The sequence below is a fragment of the Taeniopygia guttata genome, chromosome 8, assembly GCF_048771995.1.
Source record: "Taeniopygia guttata chromosome 8, bTaeGut7.mat, whole genome shotgun sequence".
Taxonomy (NCBI): domain Eukaryota; kingdom Metazoa; phylum Chordata; class Aves; order Passeriformes; family Estrildidae; genus Taeniopygia; species Taeniopygia guttata.
In genome coordinates this window covers 9,419,897-9,444,020 of record NC_133033.1, presented here as the reverse complement: position 1 = coordinate 9,444,020, position 24,124 = coordinate 9,419,897, and the positions used below count along the sequence as shown (strand labels likewise).

The following is a 24,124-nucleotide window of genomic DNA, read 5'->3' as shown; positions in this document are numbered from 1 at the left end:
CAAAGTTCAGCTTTTGGTACTTCTGTGTCCGCATGGAAGCTGAATGCAAAACACTGCTCCCCAATATACATTTAGGCACAGATAGAAAGCTCAGGCTGTGTCATGGGCACGATCAAAAATTCAAGAATGCATTCCTTTTCCAGGGCAGGACTAAAGGATTTTTCCAGCTAAAAAAAAAAAATAAAATAAATAAGGTTCAATCCATGTAACACAAAGATGACAGACATGCTTAAAACCGAGGTGAATTGCATGAACTCAGCCTTTGGCAATCCTGAAGCAAATGAGCTCACCATACCATTTAGATTCTCATTTTCCCTTTACACATATCCCATAGATCATAAATACACATTAATAACTGTAACAGTCAAAGTTTACATTCGGCTGTAACATTTAGGATCAATACTCTTCAAATGACCTTTAGTAGTAATGAGCTGCCATAACACTGTCTTGAGGACATTAAATTTTTATTAGAAATACTTTACTACAAAGGTTCAAATCTCTGTATGCACTTGTGCACCCATACAAATATTCTCCTATTATATTTTTCCTTGACAAAAATAAAAAGCAGGTCTTCAAGGTTTTTTGAAAAAATGTGCAGCGTGGAGGCTTTAAATATTTCACATTGTCAGATGTGGGGGGTTTCTTTCCTTGTTGTTTTTTAATCAGAACCCATGAGCCAAGGGTTGGAAAATCAACCACTTTTCAAAGTGATAAATAGGAATTGTTCCCACGTGGCTCAAATGGGACAGGACTGAGCTCCTGATTACCATAAGCCCTCAATTCGATGAGAGTGGAGGAGGTGAGAGAAGCTGGTGCTTCACTCGTGGAGGGGTGACCCAGAGCAGACCTGGGTCTGGCCCTACAGATCACCCCCAGGTCCCCAGGGAAGCCATCCATGGGCTCAGCTCTGCTCCTGCCCCCGATGGGGACCTGCCATCAGAACAGATCCATCTCATCCAGCTCTGGCCAACTGAAAAGCGAAAAACTGAAAGGTGGGGGAAAGCAGCTAGTCAAGATCCAGCCTCTCTACTATTTCTTTTTAAAAACAAGTCAAGTTCAAAGTCAGATCATGTCCACGTTTCACTGCCTATTTTAAAAATTACAAATAATTCACAGGATGGGGGGCTTGTAGCAATTTATTTCTTCACCTGCAGGTCCTGGACTCAAACTAGAGAGAAATCTGATTTTAGCAGAACAATGAAACCAAGCGGATGGAGGTGAAGTCAAACAAAGGAGACACAGGGGAAAAAAAAGAAAAATATTTCCTTGCATTGTTATTAGATGTCACCTCTAAGAGTTGCAAATTAAACACATTCAAGGCAGCACCATATACTGCAGTTAATGTCCTTTGAAGAGCCTGCCTTGGCTCAGCAAATCAGCAGGATGCTACAAAGAGCTCAGACCTGGCAGGGAGGGCAGCACGAGCACATTCCCACATTTCATTGTAAATTCCTCAGGTGTCTTGACTTTTAAGAAATATTTCAATCTTGCCTCTCTTGTTCACACTGATCTTAGTCTCTAAAAAACAATTTTGTGATTTCCATACTGTTTTGTAGACAGCAGTGATCACACTGGAGGGGGGCACCCCTATAAAACCACCAGAAAAAGGCAGAAAAGCTGACCAATATTTGCACTCCCTAGCCCCTTGATTTTTAGGAAGGCACTCTGAAATCACCATATGTACGTTTCCATGCCTTTGGAGAGCATCCTTCTCTCCGGGGAGGTACCAGGAGAGCCAGCAGCAAGCCTGCAGCGCACACCCTGCCCACAGCACTCTCCTCCCCTGCCTCAGCAGAAGGCAAATCACATCCCCCACCCTCCCAAACCCCTTATCTGGGTCACGGCAATGGCAGCCCCTCACCACAACCCCCATTTCTCCCTCAGCTCCTGCAGCGGCTCATTAGGGTGGAGAAAGGCTCCAGCGCATCATCTCTGCGGGCTTGTGGAGGGCTGATCCGCGACGGGTAATTCCCACTGCTTAATGACCTGAGACCGGCCGAGGCAGAGGTAAATGGGAAAGGGAATCTTCTCATTTGTTACCCATCCCCACGCCCCGATAAAAAGAATGATTACACTTTTAAGTTTGAACAATTCCCTGCAGTTGTAGCCATGTCATATCTAGATTGTCTAATTTACATGCATATTCATAATCCCTGTGTATTTAATTAAATTCTTCAATCCCTGGAGTGTCTTTCCTAAACAATAGTAATTTATCTTGCACAGATAAGGGTGCCCTCGATTTATTCCACTCTGTAGCTAACAGCATTTCCTTCTGATCAAGGCTAGGAAGCAAACTTAAACAGAAGGAATCTTTAAATATATTTAAATTGCAATATTAGGCTGCTTCTCTTTCTTTCGCTCTTACCCCAAGTTACCCTTTTAAAGAATAAACACTTTCTCCTGAGCTCCAAGGAAAATCTTTCACTCAACCTCCTGACAGCAGCTGCATGTTCCAAATACAGTAATGCTGCCCAAAACCCATGAGGCAAAGAGATCTCACAGACTGGTGTCAGGAGCTACTGAGAAGCAGCTCTTCCATCCGAAGTGGTCCACGGGACATCCTCTGGATGCATCTTCCATAGCAGGCTACAAATTCCACTGCAACTCACAGCAAACAAGCCACATGTTAAAAAGCTGCAACCAGCAGGCTGAAGAGCTCTGCTTCTTTCCAGCAAATATCCCTACACTAGGGGCTGTTCCTCAATGGATAACCTTGGGCATCTCAGAGAGGGCCAGACACACAGAGCAGACAGCCCGAGATGAGGCAGCCCTTCAGAGAGCTGCAGCTGCCTCCAGACCGCTAACCCTACTGAAATACCAGCACAGGGAATTTAGCTTGTCCTACAATTAGAGAAGTGCTAAAATATTTAGCAAAGTCAAACCATCTAGAAGTTCGTAATAAGAAAGGAAAATAATAGAGACTGGTGCGACTGCATGGTTTCTTACTACATATTCCTCATACCCTGTTAAATCCACAGTTCTTAATACCTTTTCTTCCTCTACAAATCTCAGACTGCAGATCCAGGATGGCATCAAAGTGGGGTAAAGAAGTGCTGGTCTCTCCAAATGCCTCTTTAGCCCCACCAGTGCTGCATCACTGCTGCCTTTCAGAGCAGTGCCAACAGCCCCTGCCAGGGAGGGCCATCCTGACCCCCACAGTAAGGATGCTATGCCCTGAGGAGACTCAGGGATAATCCCACTGCTTCAGATGTGGGGCCAGTGCTGCTGTCACAAACCATCTCCTTCTGCATCCACATCGCAGCCGAAGGCCAGGGCAGCCCTTTGGCTGGAGAGACTGCTCATGCCAGGGAAGCATCCCTCTGCTCCAGCCTTGCTTCTTAATCTCCTCCCCAAGCATCTGCTGCTGTCCACTGCCAGACACAGGGGAACCCAGCCGTTCCCTTCCCAACCAAGCCCTCGAAGCCTTTAGAGATGCTGTTACTATTTATGAAAATAGGGTCAGGATCCTGCTGTCACAGCTCCTTCCTGAGCTGCAGCGTCACCCGTGCTGTTGAGGCAGCTCTAGGAAAACCCTCAGGAATGTGACCACTGGGACTCAATGACAGACAGGCTCCAAGTCCCAGCCACTAGCACAGCTCTGGAGTAAAAACCATCTCCCCCAACCAGTGCATCCCTGGGCAGCCTCATCTTCCAGTTTCACACACACTGCAGCCACCAGGTCATCCTCTGGGCCACCTCCAGAGCCACCACACCCCTATTTCACTGTGCCACCACACCACAGCCACGGCTGAACAACCGCAGCCCCACACAGCCATGTCTGGCTGACACCACAGCCCCCACCTTTGCAGTGAGGTGCTTCTGCCCTCACTGAACAGCAGAAGAAGCAATGGACGAGGAGGACAGTGGTCTCCAGCACTGGAACGGGCCCTGGCACTGTCCTGAAGAGGAAGGGGCTCGTGCAGCCAAGTTGCCCTACCAGCACTTGGCTCCCAGCAGAGCCCATGGGACAGCGAGGTGCGTTCTCCACCCCCCAATGCAGAGCCTGCCCACAAGACATCCTGCCATTGCCAAATCCTCTTCCCCAGGAATTCATAACTGGATTCAGACATTCCCAGCCTGTTACTTATTTCAATACTTTCAGCTCTCTGGAGTAAAGGGACATCCTGTCTTAAACCTGCTGAGCCTCACGCCAAAACGACATCTGCTTGGAAGGCAGCCCCTCTGGCTGACCCAGCCCTGGAGGGCTGCCTTCCCATCTCAGCAAGATCCCAAACATACCCTTGCACCCACAAAGCACAGCCAGCTCACAGCAGAGCCAGGAGCACAAAAAGTTGCTTAGGCAAACCACAGCTCCCATTCCCACTTCAGAAGCGTTGCAAGATTTTTAGGCCTTGGAAACATTTTCTTCCTACTCAGGGCATTTTTAGGTTAACGGTTCATCAAACCTCAGTCCAGGAAACCTTGGTGTGGCCTACCTCTGTGTGGGTGTGGGAATGGGTGGGGGGAAAAACCCTCTTGGGCATCAGCCTTCCTACAGTGTTTGCACCACATGCTCTGGGCTCAGCTTGGAACCACCAGAATCAAGCCAAAAACCAGGCAGGCAAGGGAAAACATCACAGTGCCCTGTGCCTCCTTCAAATACAGGGAATGCATTGTTCATCAGTCCCCATTAAGTCATCCTTCCACATCCCTCTTTTCTATAGGGAAAGTTGAGAAGCTGAGCCATGACTAGAAACAACTAAGCATTCATCTTTATCTTGTCTAGTTTTAATACGTTTTTCTGATTTTTCAGACCCTAAGTCACAGCAAATTTTTATCATAACACAGACAGAAAGGTCACAGAGCAAAATTTCATCATTCTGCACCCTTTCCCAGCAAGTACAGCACTAGTTGTAAAACACCTCCAGTTCCCTTTGCCTCTGAGATACCCCACAGGGAAGGCAGCCCACTGTGAGCCACTGGCAAGTAACCTTCAGCTTAAGCAAAGCACTGCACATGGGAACCTTTCAAACCATGTCACTGCAATGAATTTAAGAGATAATGGATGCTTGAGTTGCATGGGAACTGTGACTCAAAGTGGACAGTGATGCACATAAGATACTCGCTCTTTCCATATGCCCCCAACAACATGGTCAGGATGAAATCAGCAGCCTCATAGACCACTGAACATACTCGTCAATCTCAAAAAAGCTGCCTGCTATCAAGCACTCCTGAGGAGGGCTAGCGAAAGAACCTGAATGTCATGTAGTGGGATGGGTCCCTTGAAGCTAAGCAGATTAAGTCAAACTCAAGAGAAGTAAGAGATGAAGAGAGCTCTACAACGGTAAAGCAATGTAGATTTCCATGTCATCCAGGGGCTCAGGGAAAGAACAGGGTTAAGCTCCACTCTGCCCCATTTCAGAGGACATAGCTTAAAAGTACTCTAAGAACTCCACTGCTCATTCTTGGCCATCCTCACAAGCACTTGCTTTGTGCCTGTTGTTGGTGAGTAATATTTTCCACAGAGGCGGCAAGTGAGCAAAACCAGCACACTAGAAGCCACCCAAGTTCATCATCATGAACTTTGTCACACACTGGTTGCAGTTCTTCTCCACCAAAACTTGCCAGAGCTTTTGAGGTGTGACCTCATCATGAGCCAAGGGGAGAGAAGAGCACACTTCATTGTCCCACTCATCACCTCTCCTAGAACATATTGCTTAAAACAGGCACTTCTTCCCTCACCCATTTTCCAGTCTCCAGAAGTCATCTCCTAATGCAATAGGAGGCCAATCAAAGTGAAGCAACGTGGCAGAAGCCACAAAAGGAGGTGACTGGGGACAACACAGGGACTGGAGCCTTCTGAATGCACTAAAAGCATCTGTCAGTGATGCCAGCTAACCTCAAAGACAACCCAGTGAGACCCTCAGTTTCCCAGTCCAAGTCTTTAGAGAGCTCAGCTGACCTCAACAACTTCCGAACACACCGTGACAAGATTCCCAAGTAGAATTTACAACCTGATTTTTCTACTTTCAGGTCAGATACTTCTTGTTTTAGCAAGTACCTCAAATATGGCACGTCCACATCTTACAGATCAAATAAGGCAGGCTTGAAAAAGGGGAGACTCAATACAGAAAAGATACTCCCCAACAAGAAAAAAAAGAAAAAAGTAACTTTCGCCTCAAACATACCAGACACAAGAGACAAATTAAAAAGGGAAACCATAAAATGCTTTCCCAGCTCCTTTTTTTAATCCTTACATCTGCTTCTTTACAGTAAAGTTCCATCTACTGTGTATAATTAGATATATGTTCCATGATTGTGTTCTGTACAGATTTGAGACTTATCTATACATTTTTTTAACCCCAAAGAAGTTTCAATTGGACCAAAAGCTGCAGTTAGAGCATTGCCTCACTCAAAGTTCTACGAGGTGCTGCAATGTCAATGGATGAAAGTTTCAGCCCATGGTCTGCAGACTTGTGCAAGGCAAGATGAACACACCAGCTTACTGCTGCCCACCTTAGGCTCCAGGAACATCTAGAGGCTACACACCATCCCCTGACTACTCTCCAGATCCCACATTCAGGGTCATGCTACACCACACTGAACTCGGGGCAAAGCCCAGTAGGCTCCCCAGAACAGCCCCGTGCTCATCTGGCCCAACTGCAAACCACAAACCAGCCTTTTTGTTGTTTGCTAGGAAAAGATGAAGCTTGGTTGGGTTTTCTTCATCAGTTAAAGGGTTATTTCCTTGGAGCTGGGAAACCAGATAGAGAGATAGAAGGCCAGTAACTCCAGTGTCAAAAATCCAACAGGCCAAAGTACCTACCCAACTTGTACTGACCTTAAAAACCCCAAGAGCAGCAGGTCCAGGAGATTAACATGACCCAGATACCCAAGGGCAAGACAATGCCATAAGTGGGAGAAAGGGATAGGGAGACCAGGCAATAGGGATGCTCTCAATTTACAATCATTGCCCCTTGCTAATTGCTTTGGCATAAAGGAGATCTCAATCTCATGCCTCCCACTTTGTAATTAAGCACATAAAATGTGCACAAGGATGGAAGTAAACTGTCTCCACTTATAAGGGAAGGACTAACCACCCCATGCTTTACTGGGGCAGGGAAAAGAGCATTGCTACTGCAAAACACTCAAAAGTACAACCCATTCCGCTTACGACCAATGCTGTGGGCACTCCTGGGAGAAGCTGATCTGCCAGCATCTCCACCAACCATGAGGAAAATCAAGGAGATAAGCAACGCTAGACATCCACCAGCCAAGCTAAGAAGATGAAGCATTTCTCTGGAAACAATCGGGTTCTCTAATAACAGGGCTGCAGCAGCGGCGTGAAAGGGAGGGAGGAGGAGCAGGCGGGGAGAAAGGGACTAGCTGGATATTTATCCCATCCTCATCTTTGTGTTATCAGTACCCCGGTATCAGCATTGTTCAAAATGGCTGCTTAGATGGTTGCCAGCAGCAACAACAGAATCAGTCCATCTGCTGGCATTCTCCTTAATCTATCTCAAACACTCGTCTTCTTTTTAAATGCACACAGGGGAAAGAAGGGGGGAAAAAAAGTCTGCCTTGTACAAAGAAACAGAATCCTCCTATAACAGAGCCTTTTAACTAGATTTTATGCCACCCCTGTTTCCAGGACACACAGACAAAAGTTAATTTTCCGATAAAAGAACCAGTGTAAGGTGCTTTTTTGTTATGAGATCAGAAAGCAAATGGAATTTGAATTGTCTGCAGTGGCATGTATCTGACAAAGATTAATTTAAACAGATATTGTCTCTGAAACCAAAGTCCATTGAGCGGCTTCACAGCCTATCAACCATGCGAAAGCAGCTCCTTAGCAGCACTGCTGACTCCACCACTTTCTTTAAAAATGGCTTAACCTATTTCTTGTAAGATAAAAGGTCATATATAGTTCTATTTTACAAACCAATAATAGCCAAAGCCACACCAAGCGAGGACAATCGGGAGAAAATAATAACGGGGGGGGATTTCCTCCCCCTTCACGGACAGATGCTTGACACTTGCTGGGCATTTTTCAAAGCGCGCCAGTAGTGAGCGGCTGCAGCACTGCCGCAGAAATGTTTCTACACCCTCAGAACAGAATAAAAACCACGGGGCCTCTGCAGCCTGCCGGTGCAGGATGCAGGAGCCCACCCTGGGGTGCAGATGCTGCAGCAGGAGAACCCACCACCAATGGCACGGGATGCTTTCTTCACTGGGATACAAAGCCACAAGGCTGCAGGGACAAGTACAGGGGCTCCAGCTCCTTGGCCACTGGGCTAAGCAGGCAAGGGCAAGCAGGAGGAAAGACCTGCTGCTCCCTGGGTGCTCACTCACCCCCCAGCCCCTCTCTGAACACTGGGGTATTATTTCTCCTTTTAATCACAAGAAACAGATCTGTGCATGCCATCAGCGGGCTGTGCGGATGGAGACAGCTGCTCAGACTTCAATGGGACACACACACACAGAGTGAAAAAGCTGCAGAAATCCAAATCCTACAATTTCTTCCCTTTTTATTTCCAGTTTATACGGAGCACCGCAGGGAAAACGCTACCAGACAGTTTCAGAGCATTTGATATAGCAACGATCCAGCTTTGGGAAAAGAACGAAGGAGAAGCAAAATAAAAGATGACAGCCAAAAGCACTTTTAATATAGTTTCAGCACTTTCAAGAGAAAGCTTCTGTACACAGAGCAGCCAATGAACTGTTACCAAAATAAACACAACTGGCTTTAAAAAAAAAATTAAAAATGTCTTTCTGATGATAATAAAGAAAATCAAAAGAGATGAGAATTAGTGAGTGAGACAGAAAATGCATTTATTTTTCATCCCCCAGACACACTTCTTTTAATTTGGCATCCAAAACCACTGTAGTTCATTAATAGAAATTTTATTTATCTCAGGAACCATTTGCTGCTTTGCCACTCCTTTGACAGGGCACTCATCTTCATCAAGGCAACCACACAAGGCACAGCACAAAACATGTTCTGCCACCCCAGCCTTTAAACACCACACATCACCAGTAACAAGGAATGCCTGTGACTGGTGTCCCAAAGCAGTCAGCCACATGCTGGCATCAGTCAAAGGACAGAGGCCAGGGCTACTGGTCAGCATCCAGAGTGGGGGGAACAGCCTGCCTAGATCTTGCCAAGGTCCCAGACACCAAGAATCTGGCGTTCCCACAGGGAATCCCTCCCACTCCAGCAGCTGTGGGGACACGGGCACCGTCTCCAGGTGCAAGGACAGCAGCCAGGCAGATACCACGCTGCATCCTGCTGAGCAAAGCTCAATAATGATTAGCGGCCCCGGTCAAACGAGCTGGGTGGCGAAGGTGCAGGCAGCTCATTATGGGCATCAGCGACAAGCAGGGCATGGCAAGGGGGACACAGACCCCCCCTGCCCCGTTTTAACCCAGGGCAACAGCATCAGGACATTTGCAGACAACATGCTGGACCAATACATCCACATGCAACCCCTCCAAGCTGGCATCACAGCAGATCTGCTTTCTAAGCACATTCATGTCTTTGTTTTTAATGAGGAAAAAAAAAAAAAAGAAAAGAAAAAGAAAAATCCCTGGCAACACGCACCTACAATGCAATACATAAAAGCCCAGGGTTTTATTAATTTGTGCATTACTTTAAATGCACCGTTTTACAAGGACTAACCCCAATCCTGCACAAAATCCTAAGCCATAAGCTTGAGATAAAAAAGCAAGTGCTCCTAAAACGCAGCACTAAAAATTCCATTTTGAGAGAAATGTGGTGGTGGTTGTGCACAGGTGAATCCTCAGCATTTAATAAAACACACCCACCATGCCAACCAAGTGGAATCTATTCATATTTAAACATCAGGATTAAAAGAATAAAGCCTTTGAAAAATTGCATTTTATTTCTGGGACATTTTATTTTAAAACCAGGAAGATGCTTTCCTACCCACATTCCCCAAGAAGGGGTTTTGAAGGACCTGTGTCTCTCTGTGAGATGTTATCAGGACCCTTCCCAACTCCTGTTGCAATAGCACAAAAGAACTTGGGGGTCAAGCCCATATATCAAAACCTTGTGAATACAGGTGAAAAATTAAATGGGCTCATTTTTTTCTCTCCTGAGCATGGAGGACAGCATCTCCAGGGCCCTGGCAGCTCTCTGGGCAGACAGGGAGAGCTCCCCACCACCATCCCACATCCTGGCTCTAGATGCTAGATTTGTCCTATTGCACTTATTAGCACAGCCAAGGTTTGGTGTCTTTTGAGTTTTTGTTTTCATCGGAAAACAGATCAATTTCTATTGATGCTGATGCCAGAGAAAGCGAAGGCTCAGCAGAGGCAGGAACCAGTTTCCCAGAGAAGTCACTTTCCTCCCCCCTCCTCTCATCCCCAGAAGACCAGGACTGTGACAATGCCATGACACAACCTGTTCAAGACAGCATCAAACATACAGTAGAACACACCACAAGTTCATTTTTAACACCCTCCAGATATTCCACACCTCCACCTACTTGCAAAATAAAGTCACTGGCACCATGCACAGATGGAGAGCTTGATCGAAAAGCAGGTCCAACCACCACCTGACTCCTGCTGAGCAAAGCCAGGAGGCCATCCCAGTACCCACTATCCAGGTATCTTCCACTGCCCCACCACCAGAAACAAACCCATTGAAAAGCAAATGATCCTTCTTCCCCAGCTCCAGAAGAAAATTCACTCACTTCACACACAAAGTAGCATCATGCAGCAACAAGCCTTGGCCTCACACTGAAAATCCCCAAGCCTGGCCACCTTGAGAGGGTGAAGAGATGCTGCTGCTCCCCCAAAAAACCATGCCCACCTCCTCACCCACATGAGTTACTCCAGCCTCAAGAGCAGCAGGGGAAAACCAATATCACTACAAAACACAAAGTTGTCCATGTCACCTAAATGCAAAACCCCTGAAAAACAAATGCAAGCACAAGGTTTGCCATGATATTCATCTGAGCTAGCCCCAGAGGGGAGCCGGTCTTCCACTGGGAAAGGGGAGCAGGACATAACCCCAGAACCACCAAGGACTCCATCTCCCCCAGGGACCAGGTCCTCCTCCAGGGCAAGGTTCCAGTATATGCCAAGGAAATACATAAGCCCACAAACTCTTCCATCCTAATACTACCAAGATTTTTTTTTAAAACTTTTTTCTTTTCAAAGAAAATTAAAAGCTGACACACCACCAGACAATTCACAGCTGAATGTGACTTTACAGAGCTATCAGATAGACAAGCTCATTTAAGTTTTCCAAAAGTCCTATCTGAGGTTTGGGGGACTAATCATAAAACATCTAACATCAAAGCAAGCGTCAAATAACAGCAAAGCACATTCCCTCACACAAAGCTTCAAAAACAAAGCAAGCAGGCACATGTGGTTTATGTTATTGCAGTTTTAGCACAGTTAAATATTTCCTAAAATATTCTCCCTAGATGTGAGCAAAATTAAAATCTGCTGTGAATGACACGCAACTTGGAAGCTGAAGACTAAGCTTTATAAAGCACAGGTGAGCTGAAAACAAACTCCTATTGCCAGCTCAAGCCAGAAACTAGGACTCCTACTCTGAAATATGTTGCAAACCTATTTATTCTTAAAGCCAACACTAAATATTTTATTTCTTGTGCTTTATTTTTCAGGTCTCTGGCCTCTAAGTTCGTATCATTTAATTAACCACCTAGTTCAAAAGATATCCCAGCCTCAGAAGATCCGTTTATACTCTTTGAAAAAGACGCAAAAGCCAATAAATAAATCTGCTTAAAATAAAAGGTTAAAATTCCAGCTGTCATCCCAGCACTCCCTGCACTACCAGCAAGAAATTCTGGTGGTTTTCATCATCTTCTTTTTCAGTTTCTATTATAGAGTCCAGAACAAGCTCAAGAAATATCTCACCTATGAGGGAGCAGAAATAAACAGATTGTAAACTCTAATGCTTAATAATACTTTGTTTTAATTATATATGTTAAGAAAAAGATAATTAGAAGCCTAAAGAGTTTAATGTATATTTAAAATGTACAAGAGTTTCCATCATGATAGGGCTAATGAACCTCTGCCAGTTCCTTTTATGTGGTTTAAAGTATTTTAATACATAGGGTAGGATCGAGTAATCTACCCATAAAGAAAAACAAAGTAAAAATTAATTAGCAAATTGCATACATGTTGCACAACAAGCATCCCACACAAAAACTAAAAGGATACAGAAAAATTAAACTCCCTTAGTAGCACTCAGACACAGGATACCAGGATTTAACCTGAAAAAACCTTTCACATCCCATAGCATTCCTTCCAAACCTGCTCCTGCCGGATACAGCTTTAAACCTGGACCCAGGAGGAGACCAATCTTTACACAAAACAAAAGCAACCACAATTCGCCCTAGAGAGCCCCATCAAAGTGTTTTCCCCTAAATAAACAGCTCTATAAAGCAACACACCACTGGATATAAATTTATACTCTGCTCCATACCACGTCACAGGGGCAGGAAACCAAACACTTGCCTAAAAGAGAGCATTTTTAGGGAGAAGAAAAAAAGAAACTTAAAACCTAAAAATAGTCTGGAAAAAAAAAGCTAGAAGTGGTTTCAACCACATTGGAACTCATTGGTATTTTTACCTCTGAAACTGCATTTCAATAGGCATCATTACAAACATAGACCAACGCAAGCTGAAAACTGAAGTGCAATGAAAAGCTTCCAAATCTGAACTCCTCCAATTAAAATGCATTTACAGGTATCATTTACAGGTATCAGGTCTTGCTTAACCTCTGCCCAGTCAGCAGGCTATTGAAGCAAGGTTAAAAAATGCCCAGCACCTACATGTCCGGCATAGATACTAGACTAGGAAACATGGGAAGGTACTCATGACTGACCTGCAAAGCATCAGATAAAATATCCAGAATTAACTGCAGGTTTGAAAGAAACAGGCTCCCTCCAAGTGTTTACAAAGCCAGAGCATTTTAAAGCCCTGCTTCATTGTTATTCTAACAGCAAAAGTAAATTCTGCCTATGTACTTATGGCTGGACCGCATACCTTCCCATCAGGGCACAAAGGCTTATCTGTGGGTAAGGAGCACATACCGTGTAGGTTCCTAAGCGGCTGGTTACAATCCAAAGAACAACACAAAGCTCGATGCTTCCTCTCATAAGTCATTGTAAAACCAATGAAAAAGCAGAATTCCTCCCTAAAACTACCCAGGACACTTGCCCATCCATCAGCATCCCAGACCATTCAAGGGCAAACCATATTATACCATACTGGGGAGTACAGGCAAGAAACAGGAATTTGTTCTGCCAGATCACAGCTTACTGTCAAAATCCACCAAAGGTCTTTTCTCTCTCCAAAAACCCAAGAGATAATAGTGTAAAAACTTTTGTTCATAAATATTTATGCAAGTGAACTTGTTAAAAATTAACTGCTGTCGTTAAAGGTTTTGTATCCTTTAGGATTCCCGGCATGCAGTGCAGTTGCATGCTTTATATTAAGCCTGGCATTTCTGCATTCCTTTCCTGCATGCTTTTGTCATTTGTCTAAAAATTAAAAGAAAAAAAACCCACACACCACACACACACAAAGACGGGATCTGTACACATAATAATAAAGCAGTTTTTAAGAAGACAAAGATGCCTGTGTTCAACATCCAAGATCTTTCTTTGAGCAGGGGAAAAAAAAAAATCAATTTAATGACTCCAGTGAGATCAGGGTTTAAGCCTCGTTTAAGTTTTACTAAGCATGAAGGAATTATTGGTTGATAATGTGGCATATATGTTTTTTTCAGACCTGCCAGCTTTATAAGCATGAAGGGGCCAGAGCTTGAAGCACTTTGTGCCCATAAGCACAACCCTCACCCCTCCACACCATCCTCCATTGCCAGAAGGTCATTCCTCCTGGATTTTGCCTGTCAATTTTTCAAAAGGATTTTTCCAACCACACAGAAAAGGAATTTCACATCTGTACTGTCCCTATTTTTTTTCCACAGGTCTGAGTCAGAAACACAACTGTATAAACATCTGATCTTTATTAACAACAAATCTCAACTGTGTAAACCTCAGGTCATGGCACCGGGAGCCATTGGTGTCCGTTAAAGGGATCCTTAGAGGGGAACAGTAGTTTTGATTTAGTGCTGGAGAGCATCAAGGAAGCCAGGGTTGAAGTTTTATTTTTTTCCCAAGACATAATGGTTCCCAAGTTCCTATCTTAATTGCAAACATACACAGCCACAAAGTGTTTGTGTCTCTGGTGGCTGGAGCTCTTCCACCTCACCTTCCAGAGGCATCCACAGGATGGATGTGGAAAGTTGGCAGAGGACATCTCAGCCTTGCCTCCCATCTATAAACACACAGCCCTTCACAGCCTTTTGTTTGATGTAAATTTTCCTCCTCCAGCTCAGGGCTGCAAGGCACTGCTGTGACGTGGCTGCTCCTGGGACAAAAACAGAGGTGTCTGACCCCACGTCACCCACCCACTGCCATGTGAAGAGGAGCCACACTGCAGCCAAGACCCAAACCTTCCCCTGCCAGCTCCAAAGGCAAATTCCCATGGCGAGCATCCCGCACGCCCCTTTCGGGCTGTGAAAACAGGCGATAAATCACCCACCAACTCTGTGGCGAGCGCTTCCAGAACGTGCTGCTTCATCTAAAAAGCTGACGGCTCGGAGGACAATGAGTGCGAGCTCTGGTTTCAAAGCTGGGGAGACGGTTTAGACTTGTCAGAGGAGACATGAAACACCAGAGCCAGGAGCATCCTCTCTGCTCTCTGGCTCGCCAACAGCAGCAGCAGAAAATGCAGGGAGACGGGCAGATGGGAGGCTGGATACCAGCACTGGATGTCACTTCGGGATGGGACTGCTCTGCTTTGTGTCCTGCATGCACCTGACCCCAGCGCTCACCCACATCCTTCACAGAGCTGGATAAAGGCTCATCAAAGCTATGTTCCAAAGACAAATAAATTTAAAACTGATTTTAAAAGAAATTTCCTTTGTACTGAAGCGGTCCTGGGTTTAGGCAACCTTCACCTCTGTCTCCCACTCCCACACCAGTTCACTGCATCCACACCTTGGTGGACATGTCATTAAAACATCACCCTCAGCAAGCTATTATCTTCCCTCCCCTCTAATTTTAAAGTTCCTGAAGAGCTACTCCTCTCCTTCTAAAAAAATAATTTGGTTTTGAGTTTCACAGTATTTTAAACAGAATAATTAATCATCTTAATGCAACCCTTACAAAATATTAATTCACGCCAAAAAAAAGGCTATAATCATATCCTCAGAGAAAAACCTTTTGTGCTTCAGGAATTTTCACTGCATGTCCTCAGAGGTGGGAGGAGAATTCTTCTGCTGCCTCCTATTCTCACATCTCAAATGGAAAATGTTTTGATAATGCTCTTCTGAATGTAAACTGTACCAAATGGGATTTTTATTATTTTTTTAAGCAGCTTTTTTTTCCCCCAAAAGGAAGAACGGCTCTTTAAATAAACAGAGCGAACTACCCGTTCCTTACAACAAAAACCACCCTCCCTTCACTCATTCACGCCATACCCTGGCACAAAATGAATTTACATTTCGCATTTGCAAAACAAATTCTCGCCTAATGTCATTTTAATGGGAACGAGCATTTCAATCCCTTCCAATAACCACGAGGAGCGGCTTATTCTATGTAAAACACCCCAATTTGTTTCTCTTTAAATATATGCGGATTTCAGCTGGGGACAAGGGCTAGAAGGATATGGGAAGAGGAACATTTCCTCTCCGGCAATCCCCCTCTGCCAGCGCACACAAAAGCCACCTGCCCATGGAGAGAAAACACGATGCCATTATTCCCATCGTCATTCCCACGGCCCCTTCGACACCGAACGAGCGTGAGAAGGCCGTGCGCATCCGTCCGGGACACGCGCATCACGCCAGGTCACCGGTGGTACCCGCGGGTCCACCCAACTTGTCACCCCCACCGCTCCCTCCGTTCCCCCCGAGCCGGCCCCGCTGGACGTGCCCGTGCAGGGGCTGCGAAGAGCAAAGCGGGGGCTGATGCCACCCCTAGAGATGCTCCAAGCAGGGAAAGCCCCTGATGGAGAGGACAAAGAGGAACGCTCGGAGCTGCTGGAGAGATGCATTATGTTTATAAGCCCATCTCCCGGTGGGAAGGACAGGACCCCCGTGGGAGCGCGGGTGGGGGTGCTCAGGCGTGAGAGGGACAGCGGCTGAGGGGTCGGGGAGGGCGGCAGGGCTGCGTGCCCTCCAGACAACCCCCCGACGGGCACTTGGGGCGGAGTGGGGGAGGAAAAGAGGGGTGGTCTTTATTTTCCCCCTCGGACTGGACGGACGGTGTCCAAACTGCAGGCAGCTGCCGGTGACCCCGGGGCAGACGCACCCCCCGAGGCGGGAGGAGGTCACCCTCGCCCTCCCACCCCCTCAAACCCCAAGCCGGCATCTTCCCGAAGGAGCGCACGGCAGTCCCTGCCCCCGGGGCAGGATTTTCCTGTCAAACCACAACCGCGCCAGACAAAAGGCTTAAGTGCAGGAGGGGATGGGGAGGAGGGGACGGGGACGGACACAGACGAGCCCCCGGGGGCCCCGTCCCGGCACTCACCGACTTGCAGCACGTTGTCCACCGCGCCGGTCTCCAGCAGGCGGATGCCGCGGCGGAAGGGCAGCCCCTCGCCCTGCGGCGCGGCGGGGGCGGCGGGCGGCGGGGGGCCGGCGGCGGGGCTCTCCTCGCCGGCCGGGGCGGGGGCGGCGGCGGCCGAGGGTCCCCCCGCCGCGGCGCTGGCGGGGGAGGCGGCGGCAGCGGCGCGGCCGGGCTGGAAGCTGGAGTACATGCAGATCTGCCGCTCGCTGCGGGGGAAGCTCCAGTAGACGATGCGGCGTTGGACGGGCTCGGGGATGCGCTGGAAGCGGCCCTCCACCCGCTCGAAGGCCCAGCTCCCCGCCACCCGCTTGGCCGCCGCGTCCAGCAGCGACTCGGGCTGCAGCAGGCTGCCGGTCCCGCCGCCCCCGCCGCCGCCCCCCGGCCCCGCCGCCGCCGCCGCCGGCCCCGCCGCCCCCGCCGGCCCCGCCGCCGCCGCGGGGCAGCAGCCGGGCAGCGCCGGAGGGGCCCCGCTGGCCCCCGCGCCCGGCCCCGCCGAGCCGGCCCCCGCGGCTCCGGGACGGGGGTGCACGGCCCCGGTGCCCCCCGCCGGGCAGGCCCGGGAGCACAAGCGCTTGGGGCCCGGGGCGCCGGCGGGCAGCGGCGGGCGGAGCAGCTCCTCTCCCTCTCCTCCCTCCGCCATGGCTGCGACCGACTGAGCCGGGCGAGGGGAGGAGAGACGCCGAGGAGGAGGAGGAGAGGGCGGGGACCGGGGGGTGGTCCCGCCGGCCGGGAGCCGGCCCCGCCGGGGCGGGACGCTCCGCAGCCCCCCGCCCGCCCCCGCCGCCCCTCGGGGCACCGCCGCCTGTGGCACCTGCCCGGCTGCTGCCCCGGTGAGGGCACGGCCCCGGGCACCGCCCGCTGTCCTGCTGGCCGTGTCCCCAGCGGGAAGGGGACACGCTGTGTGCCCGGTGCTCGGAGAGGAAGGAGCCGCGGCTGCGGGTCCCCGCGGCGCTGGTGGGTGAGGGGCTGGCGGAGCCATCCGAGCGCCAGGAGCCTGCGCTGAGCCAGCGGGACAAAGGGGCACGGCGGCGCTGGGGCTGGCAGCGCTCCCCGGCGGTGCCGGCGGCATCGGCACTGCTCCTGCTGCGTGCCCGGCCGTGCCCGCTTCAGGCGCCCGGTCTGACCCACAGATCAACACCCAGCCTCACCCGTAATTCACCCACGGCTTTACATCGAGTACAGAGCAGACAGCAGTGCCCTGCCTTTCATGGGAATCAGGTTTTCCTTTTTTTTTTTTTTTTAAAGCCCTTAGTGAAGGGCTCGACCCACACATCATAGCAGGGTCCTCGGGCACAGGAATCGCCAGGTCCTTTAGTACACACGGCCTTTGGGGGAGGAGATAAAAAACAGGTACTGCTGGCTTCCAGGAGCTCTCTTGTGCACTCAGGCGGGACTACATTAAAGGAACATATGAATATATTCAGCACATACTGCCTGAGTTGGCATCCCAAAATCCAGGGAGCTGACTCCTCACCAGCCTCTGCTTTAAGCCGAGGGTGATGGCAGCACCCCTGGGACAGTCACAACGTGGGGCTGATAGGGGGAGGGCTGCAGCAACTGAAGTCCACTTCTCTGGGCCCCTACACCCTGCCACCGCTTTGCTGCTGTGTCCAGCAGGACACAATTCCAAGAATTTCTCCAGAAATACATTCCTGGTTTTGTGTCCTGTCTAAATTTAAGCTACAAACCTCTGAGGAAGGGCAGAGCTCACAGGTCTCTGAGTTCAGTTTTCTTGCTATTATTCTCAGTGCTTTGAGAATACAAGACCAATTCCTTCCTATCTGCAGTTCAGTCACATCTAAACCATTACCGGTTACTCCCTTGTTGCAGAGATCTCCTATTTATTCTTACTGACAGAGCAAGAGTACATTTCCTGGAATAACAGGGCGATGCAATTAGGGAACAGGAAATAATTATGTGCCTTTGCTCCGCCACGAGATACCTCCAAGCCCAAGGTCTCCTCCACAGGACACGGAGGGAAGAAATCAGGTCTCAGGCAGGTGGTGAGAGCAGGCAGAGCTACTGCAATGAGAGATCTCCATTTTAGAGGGTAAGCCACAAGCTAATCGATGAAGGTCAGGAAGAGGTTTTCCTTGAAGGCTGCGGTGTTCCTTGCTGCTGCTGGTCTTGTTCAAAGTAATGAGTGCTGGCAGTGGCAGGGACTGGCCTGGGGCAGCAGCTGCACACAGATTTGTTTACACACAGATTTTCCCCAGGAATCACATCCCCATTTCTTTAACCCCGAAGGCCATTTTGCTCTCTTTAAGAGTTTGTTGCAACAGGAAGCACTTGCCACAGCAGCATGGCATTTTGTCCATCACCTCTGCTCACTGTTCTGGTGACAGGTCCTGGGGTGACAAAGAAGGGCTTTGTCCACCTCTGCCCCTCCCTGGCTGCAGAGAGGGACCTCACAGGGCCATCCCAAAGCACCCTCCTGACCCAGGGTAGAGCACACCTTCCTGGCAGAGAACAGTCCAGCAATCTCAAGCTTTTCCAATGATGAAAGCCGTGAGCTCTGGTGTTACAGAATTTCTGCTGGCACCTGTAAGTCCCTGCAGCTGCCAGGGCTGCTCAGGCAGAGGGTGAGACTTCATGAGAGCTGGGACACAGCACCCCAGCTCGTCTGGTCCCTCTGTCACCAGTCGCTGCAGAGCTCACCTAGTGACAACCTTGAGTGTCCTTACTTACGTCGTCCCCAGACAGTGCCAATAAAGAGGAGTTTAGACTTCAGACAAAGCAGGGATGTTATTCATTACCAATAAGCTGACTTTTCATTGCATAAAACATATAATCCAGACTCAAATCAAAGCAAGGTTGGTGCAGTGGCTGGCCAGCCTGCCTCTGGGGGGTTAGCATGTTATTTCAAAGAGAAAACAATCTATTTTTCCTCTCTCTCTTCATTCTGAACATTTGTTGCTCCCCATTCCTCCCCATATTTCTCTGTGCCTTTCATCACTGCCTTGATTTTGCAAGGGGGAGAGCTCTCCTCCTCCCAGGGAACGTGGGCAGACCTCTTCTCCCTGGGGAAGGATGCAAAATGTCAGCCTCCAGCCCAGCCCCTGATGCTGCTCATTCAGAGCCTGGAACCAGGTACATCAATAATTCACTGCACGCTTTCCTGAGCCCAGCCATTTGCTGAGCCACTGGCAGCCCTGGTTCCCCTCCTGTTTTCAGGACTGTTTGGTCAGGGCCTGCCTGTGCTGCAACCCACAAACTCCAGCCATTCTGGCCTCATCACTGGTGTTATCCAACAAGTGCTGATTTCTCCTGCTGGTTCCGGGAAGTATTTTGAGTCCCTGGCTAGAAAATTGACTGACAAAAGGGGCTGGAGCCCTAGGGGCTCTAGAGCACAGTCAGGCAGCAATGCAATGCAATATCCTCAGAAATTCTTTGGGTGCCAGCTCAATCAGAAATCCAGCTTTAAGCTACAGATGCTGTGGAGTAAGAAAACCACTTTCATCTTCCTAGAAAATAAATTCAAGGACTATAAAAAGGAGAAAGGACAAGGGTGCTGATGAGATGCCTCTGTGGGCTTCCCGGCAGCTGTACTTTGTTTTATGGCAGTCAAGGTAAGTGATGGCTGGTGTCACATCCCAGCCCAAGGGGATGTCACCTCCTTGGCTGCTCCCCCCTGCACACCTTCATGTAGCTGCTCTCCTCTCTCCCCACCATGCCCAAACTCCATCCTCAGCAGAAAAACTGCTTTTCTCTGGGCATCCTCCCCTCTCTTGGACGCTCCCATGCTGCTTTGACATTGCTTTGACTCCCAACAGGCAATGTTGTGCCCTCACTAACATGAGTGACACTGCCTGAGCCTTTAGAGATGACAGCAGAGTTTTGCCAGGCCCAGGGAGCACCAGAGAAGTCCTATGGTGACAAATGAAGGTGCACAAGGGCAGAAGAAGCTTTATGGCCAAACAATGATGGGAAAGGAACAGGACAGTAGAGTGCAGGCAGACACCAAACTCCTGCTCCAGCCATCCAGAAGATTTGCTGCTCCAAAGCAGCCAAAGACAGGCTTAGCAGCATCCAAGCTCCCTGCTACAGCCTCCATTGCACAGTACTCAGTGGAAGTGTGGCTGTTTCTGCCTTTCCTATGTTGCTGATTCTGTTCAGAGCAGAGGCAGAAGGGAAAGGACACAGGGAGTAACTGCAGCTCCCCTGCCTCAATGCATTTGGGAGCAGAGGAATCTGTTGGCCAGGACAGTTATTCCTTAGCATCCCCTTAGATCCAATGTCCAGAAGAGGCAGAGAGCATTGTCTCTTGAAATATTTGGCCTTGCAAGCAAGAGGAGAGACACCTTGATTTGGTTGCCCATGGAGTTTAGCACCATTTTTAGATTTTCCAGTGCCTAGTTAGATCTCCAACAAAGCATAGACTGGAGTTGGAGCTTTTTGCTGTCAAACTGTTCAAATCCCCTGTGGACTATCCACTGATTCATTAGCGCTGAGTTATTGCTGTGCTCCTCTTCCAGCAGGGACTCTAATAAAGTGGCTTTTTGCTAGCCAGCCAGTTATTTTATGAAACCTTCCAGAACTGACAAGCTCAAAGGCCTCCTTCAGGTGTGACTGCAATTGTCTGTGTACTCAAAAGAGAAATGCAAGGACTGAAAGTACCTCTCCCTTCTCCAAGCACAGGCTGAATTCCAAGATCAGGTGTGGGATGGCTGTTCTCACCCTCACATTGATCCAGGAACTTCTCTACCTGCCTGTGTGTCCCTGTGGTTGCTCAGGCTGGGATGATGCAGACCCAGACACACTCTTGTACCCAGGCAGAGACTTCTGCCTGTCAGAACCTGTTGTTCCTCCTTTCCCCCACACATGACACTACACCTCTGGCTTTGCCAGGCCTGCCTTCCCCCAGCCCCTGTAAGATTAGCAACGTGCTGAGCCTCTGTCGTGCCACGGAGATTTCAGCACCCTTCCAGCAAACGCATTTGCTGTGCAAAGAGCAATTCAGCACAGAGCAGCTGCTGGGTGAAGACCCTTGGCTTCCAGGAGGAACAGCCACCTTTCCAGCACGAGTCTAAAAGCACAGAATGCTCCCAAAAGTTACTCAGTCCCACTGGAGAGATGTCCATCCCAGCCAGGCTGGCTGTCTCAGGGCTGAGCTCAGCAGAAAACAACCCTCTTGGGCCACCACCTCCCTCTTTCAGCCACTGAAGTTCCTTCCCCTTAATTAGGGATACTAAAATAAATGGGGAGTCGTTTTTTCAGGCTACAGGCATATGAATAAATGATGCAAAGCAAGGGGTAAACAATGCTCCTGTTAGCCTTTAGTATGGGGTCTGCCCTGGCTTTGGAACATGAATGGATCACAGGGTCCAGCTGGATGGGAAGCTGGAGTCAGGCATTTTTGGCAGCTCTACCAAGCTGTGGTTCCTCAGCTGCAGTGAGGACCATCACTGTCACATGTGCCATCAACCCAGGCCACCCTCAGCAGCAGGATTTGGGAACCCAGCATCACAGCTAACCTGTTTCCAGGAGAGATGTGTGGAGACACACATGGCAAATCACCACTCACATGGCAGAAAAGGATTATCTTGCTGTCTGCTTTCCTGGCAGGAGGGCAGGAGGGAGCCTGAATCTTAGCAAAGCTCCTACAAACACAAGGACCAGGGCAAGCTCCAATCTCAGCCCTGGGCACCTGCCTGCAAATCCGCGCATGAGCTGGCCTGGTGAGACGTGTCTCTCTCAGAGCGTGGGTTGGGCTTTTTCTGCTCACACTGGGCTCTTTCAACCCCCTGATATAAGCTGTAAATAACAAAACCAGACTATGCTGGGTGGACAAAGAGAGGAGGTGAAGCCATACAAAGCTATGCAGGGGTGAGAGCCTTGGTATCCCATGGGGCTGGGGCTCCAGTTCTGCCTCCCCCAAATTACTCTGGACCCATCAGGAGGGAGGGAGGGAGATACTGGGATGCATCTCTTGTAGGTCACCAAATGGCCATGGAGTGGCTTGAAGGCCTTTGGAGGAAGGAGAGATGTTATAGGAGGAAACAACATGAGAGGCAAATCTGTTGTATGCAGCTTTGCTCAGAAGTCAGAGGCACCTCCACCCTCTGTCCCTGGGTACTGCTTTGAGATGACTCTGCTCTCCCTCTGCCAGCAGACAGAAGATGGGGCATGCCAAGCAACTGGGCTTTGAAAACGCAGGGATTGGCCTCTGTCCTGCTGGGGGCCTCCTGCCCAGCCTGGTCCCATGGCTGATGCTGAAGAGGGAGATGGGAATGAACATGGCCAAAGTCTGACTCAGTTCTGCAGCCCCTGCATCACTTCCATCAACCCCCCTGCACTGGTGGCCATGCAGGGACCACAAGTCCCTGCTGCTGGCTCATCCCTGCTGCTGTTTCCCTGCTCTGTCCCATCTCCTTAGACAACGCTACCCCAAAGTTAATCTGGGCCTCTTCACCAGGGTCATCAGCAAGCTGGCCAAAGCCACAGATGACCTCTCCAGGTCTCATTCCCCAGCTCCTAACCCACAATGGAGATGGATGGCTGCCACCCCCAGGCAGCAGCAGCCACCCTGACCCCAGAGAAGCCAGAGGGGCCTGGCTGGGCTGGACTTGGGGGACAAAAATGCAGCCGCTTGCATTTATTTTGCCTAACAACAGTGATCCCTCTGTATATTTTCATTCTGTTTTCCTAGGCTCAGCTGCCTCCTCAATGAAATGTTTCCAAAGCAGCCTGGCTTGGCAGCACGCCAGCCCCGGCTGCCAGATGAATGGGTGGAGGAGGAGGGACCCATTCCTCTTCTTGACACAGCATCGCTGCACAAGAGGCCTCTGTTGACATTAGGACTGGCTGTTCCTCCTTTCCCGAGAGGATCTGCCCGGCCCTCGGCAGGAGCAGCACACAGGGCCAAGGATTCATGTGACATGAAACTGACATCTGTCCTCTTCCAGGGTGGTGGCACAGCCATGGGTACCAGGGTACCCTGGTGCACCCTCCTCCAGGGTGGTGGCACAGCCACACATAACAGGGTACCAAGGAACAGCACTGCGAGAACCTAAAGCCAGCTCTTGTTTCTGGCCCTTGACCCCCCAGCTGAGCCAGCCCCACAACAAGTGAGGATTCCTTGGAGCTCTCTGACTCTACTTACACCATCACTCTCTCTTGGAGAGACCAAGACATTGGAGATGCAGAGAGCCTGTTTCCCCCCTCAAAACACCTCCCCACCCCACCCAGAGCAAAGCTCTCCCTCAGCATGCAAGAGTACAGACACTGACACGGGATTTGCAGAGCTACAGGTTTCTGGCATCTTTCAAGGGTAAATCCTGTCATAGGGGACCCAAGCATGGCACCCCAAACCCTTCAGGTCTTTGGACAGTATTATATGGAACAGGATCCGTTTCACTCTAAAGCCTTGCCCCTACTCAGTCATGTAGGACTTCATCCAAATGATGTAACAGCTCTTTCCCACACCTCAGTGTCTCTACCCAAAGTAAAATGCCTACCCAAGCTTTCAGGGCCAGAAATTTGTCTGCTGGGAAGTAACCAAATGGTAGCTGTTGCAGTGGACTACACACCCAGCACCAGATGGGATCCCT

At 49.3% G+C, this 24,124-nt stretch overlaps 1 protein-coding gene across 1 annotated transcript in view; it reads right to left on the bottom strand.

Moving 5' to 3' along the window:
- Nucleotides 1–17,242, bottom strand: part of ZSWIM5 (zinc finger SWIM-type containing 5) — a 97,613-nt gene extending 80,371 nt beyond the window's left edge. The window contains exon 1 of the mRNA XM_012575341.5: nt 16,536–17,242. Within this exon, the coding sequence (XP_012430795.3) occupies nt 16,536–17,214 (679 nt within the window). The 5' untranslated portion in view covers nt 17,215–17,242. The remainder of the gene's footprint in view (nt 1–16,535) is intronic.
- Between the last annotated feature and the right edge of the window lie 6,882 nt (nt 17,243–24,124).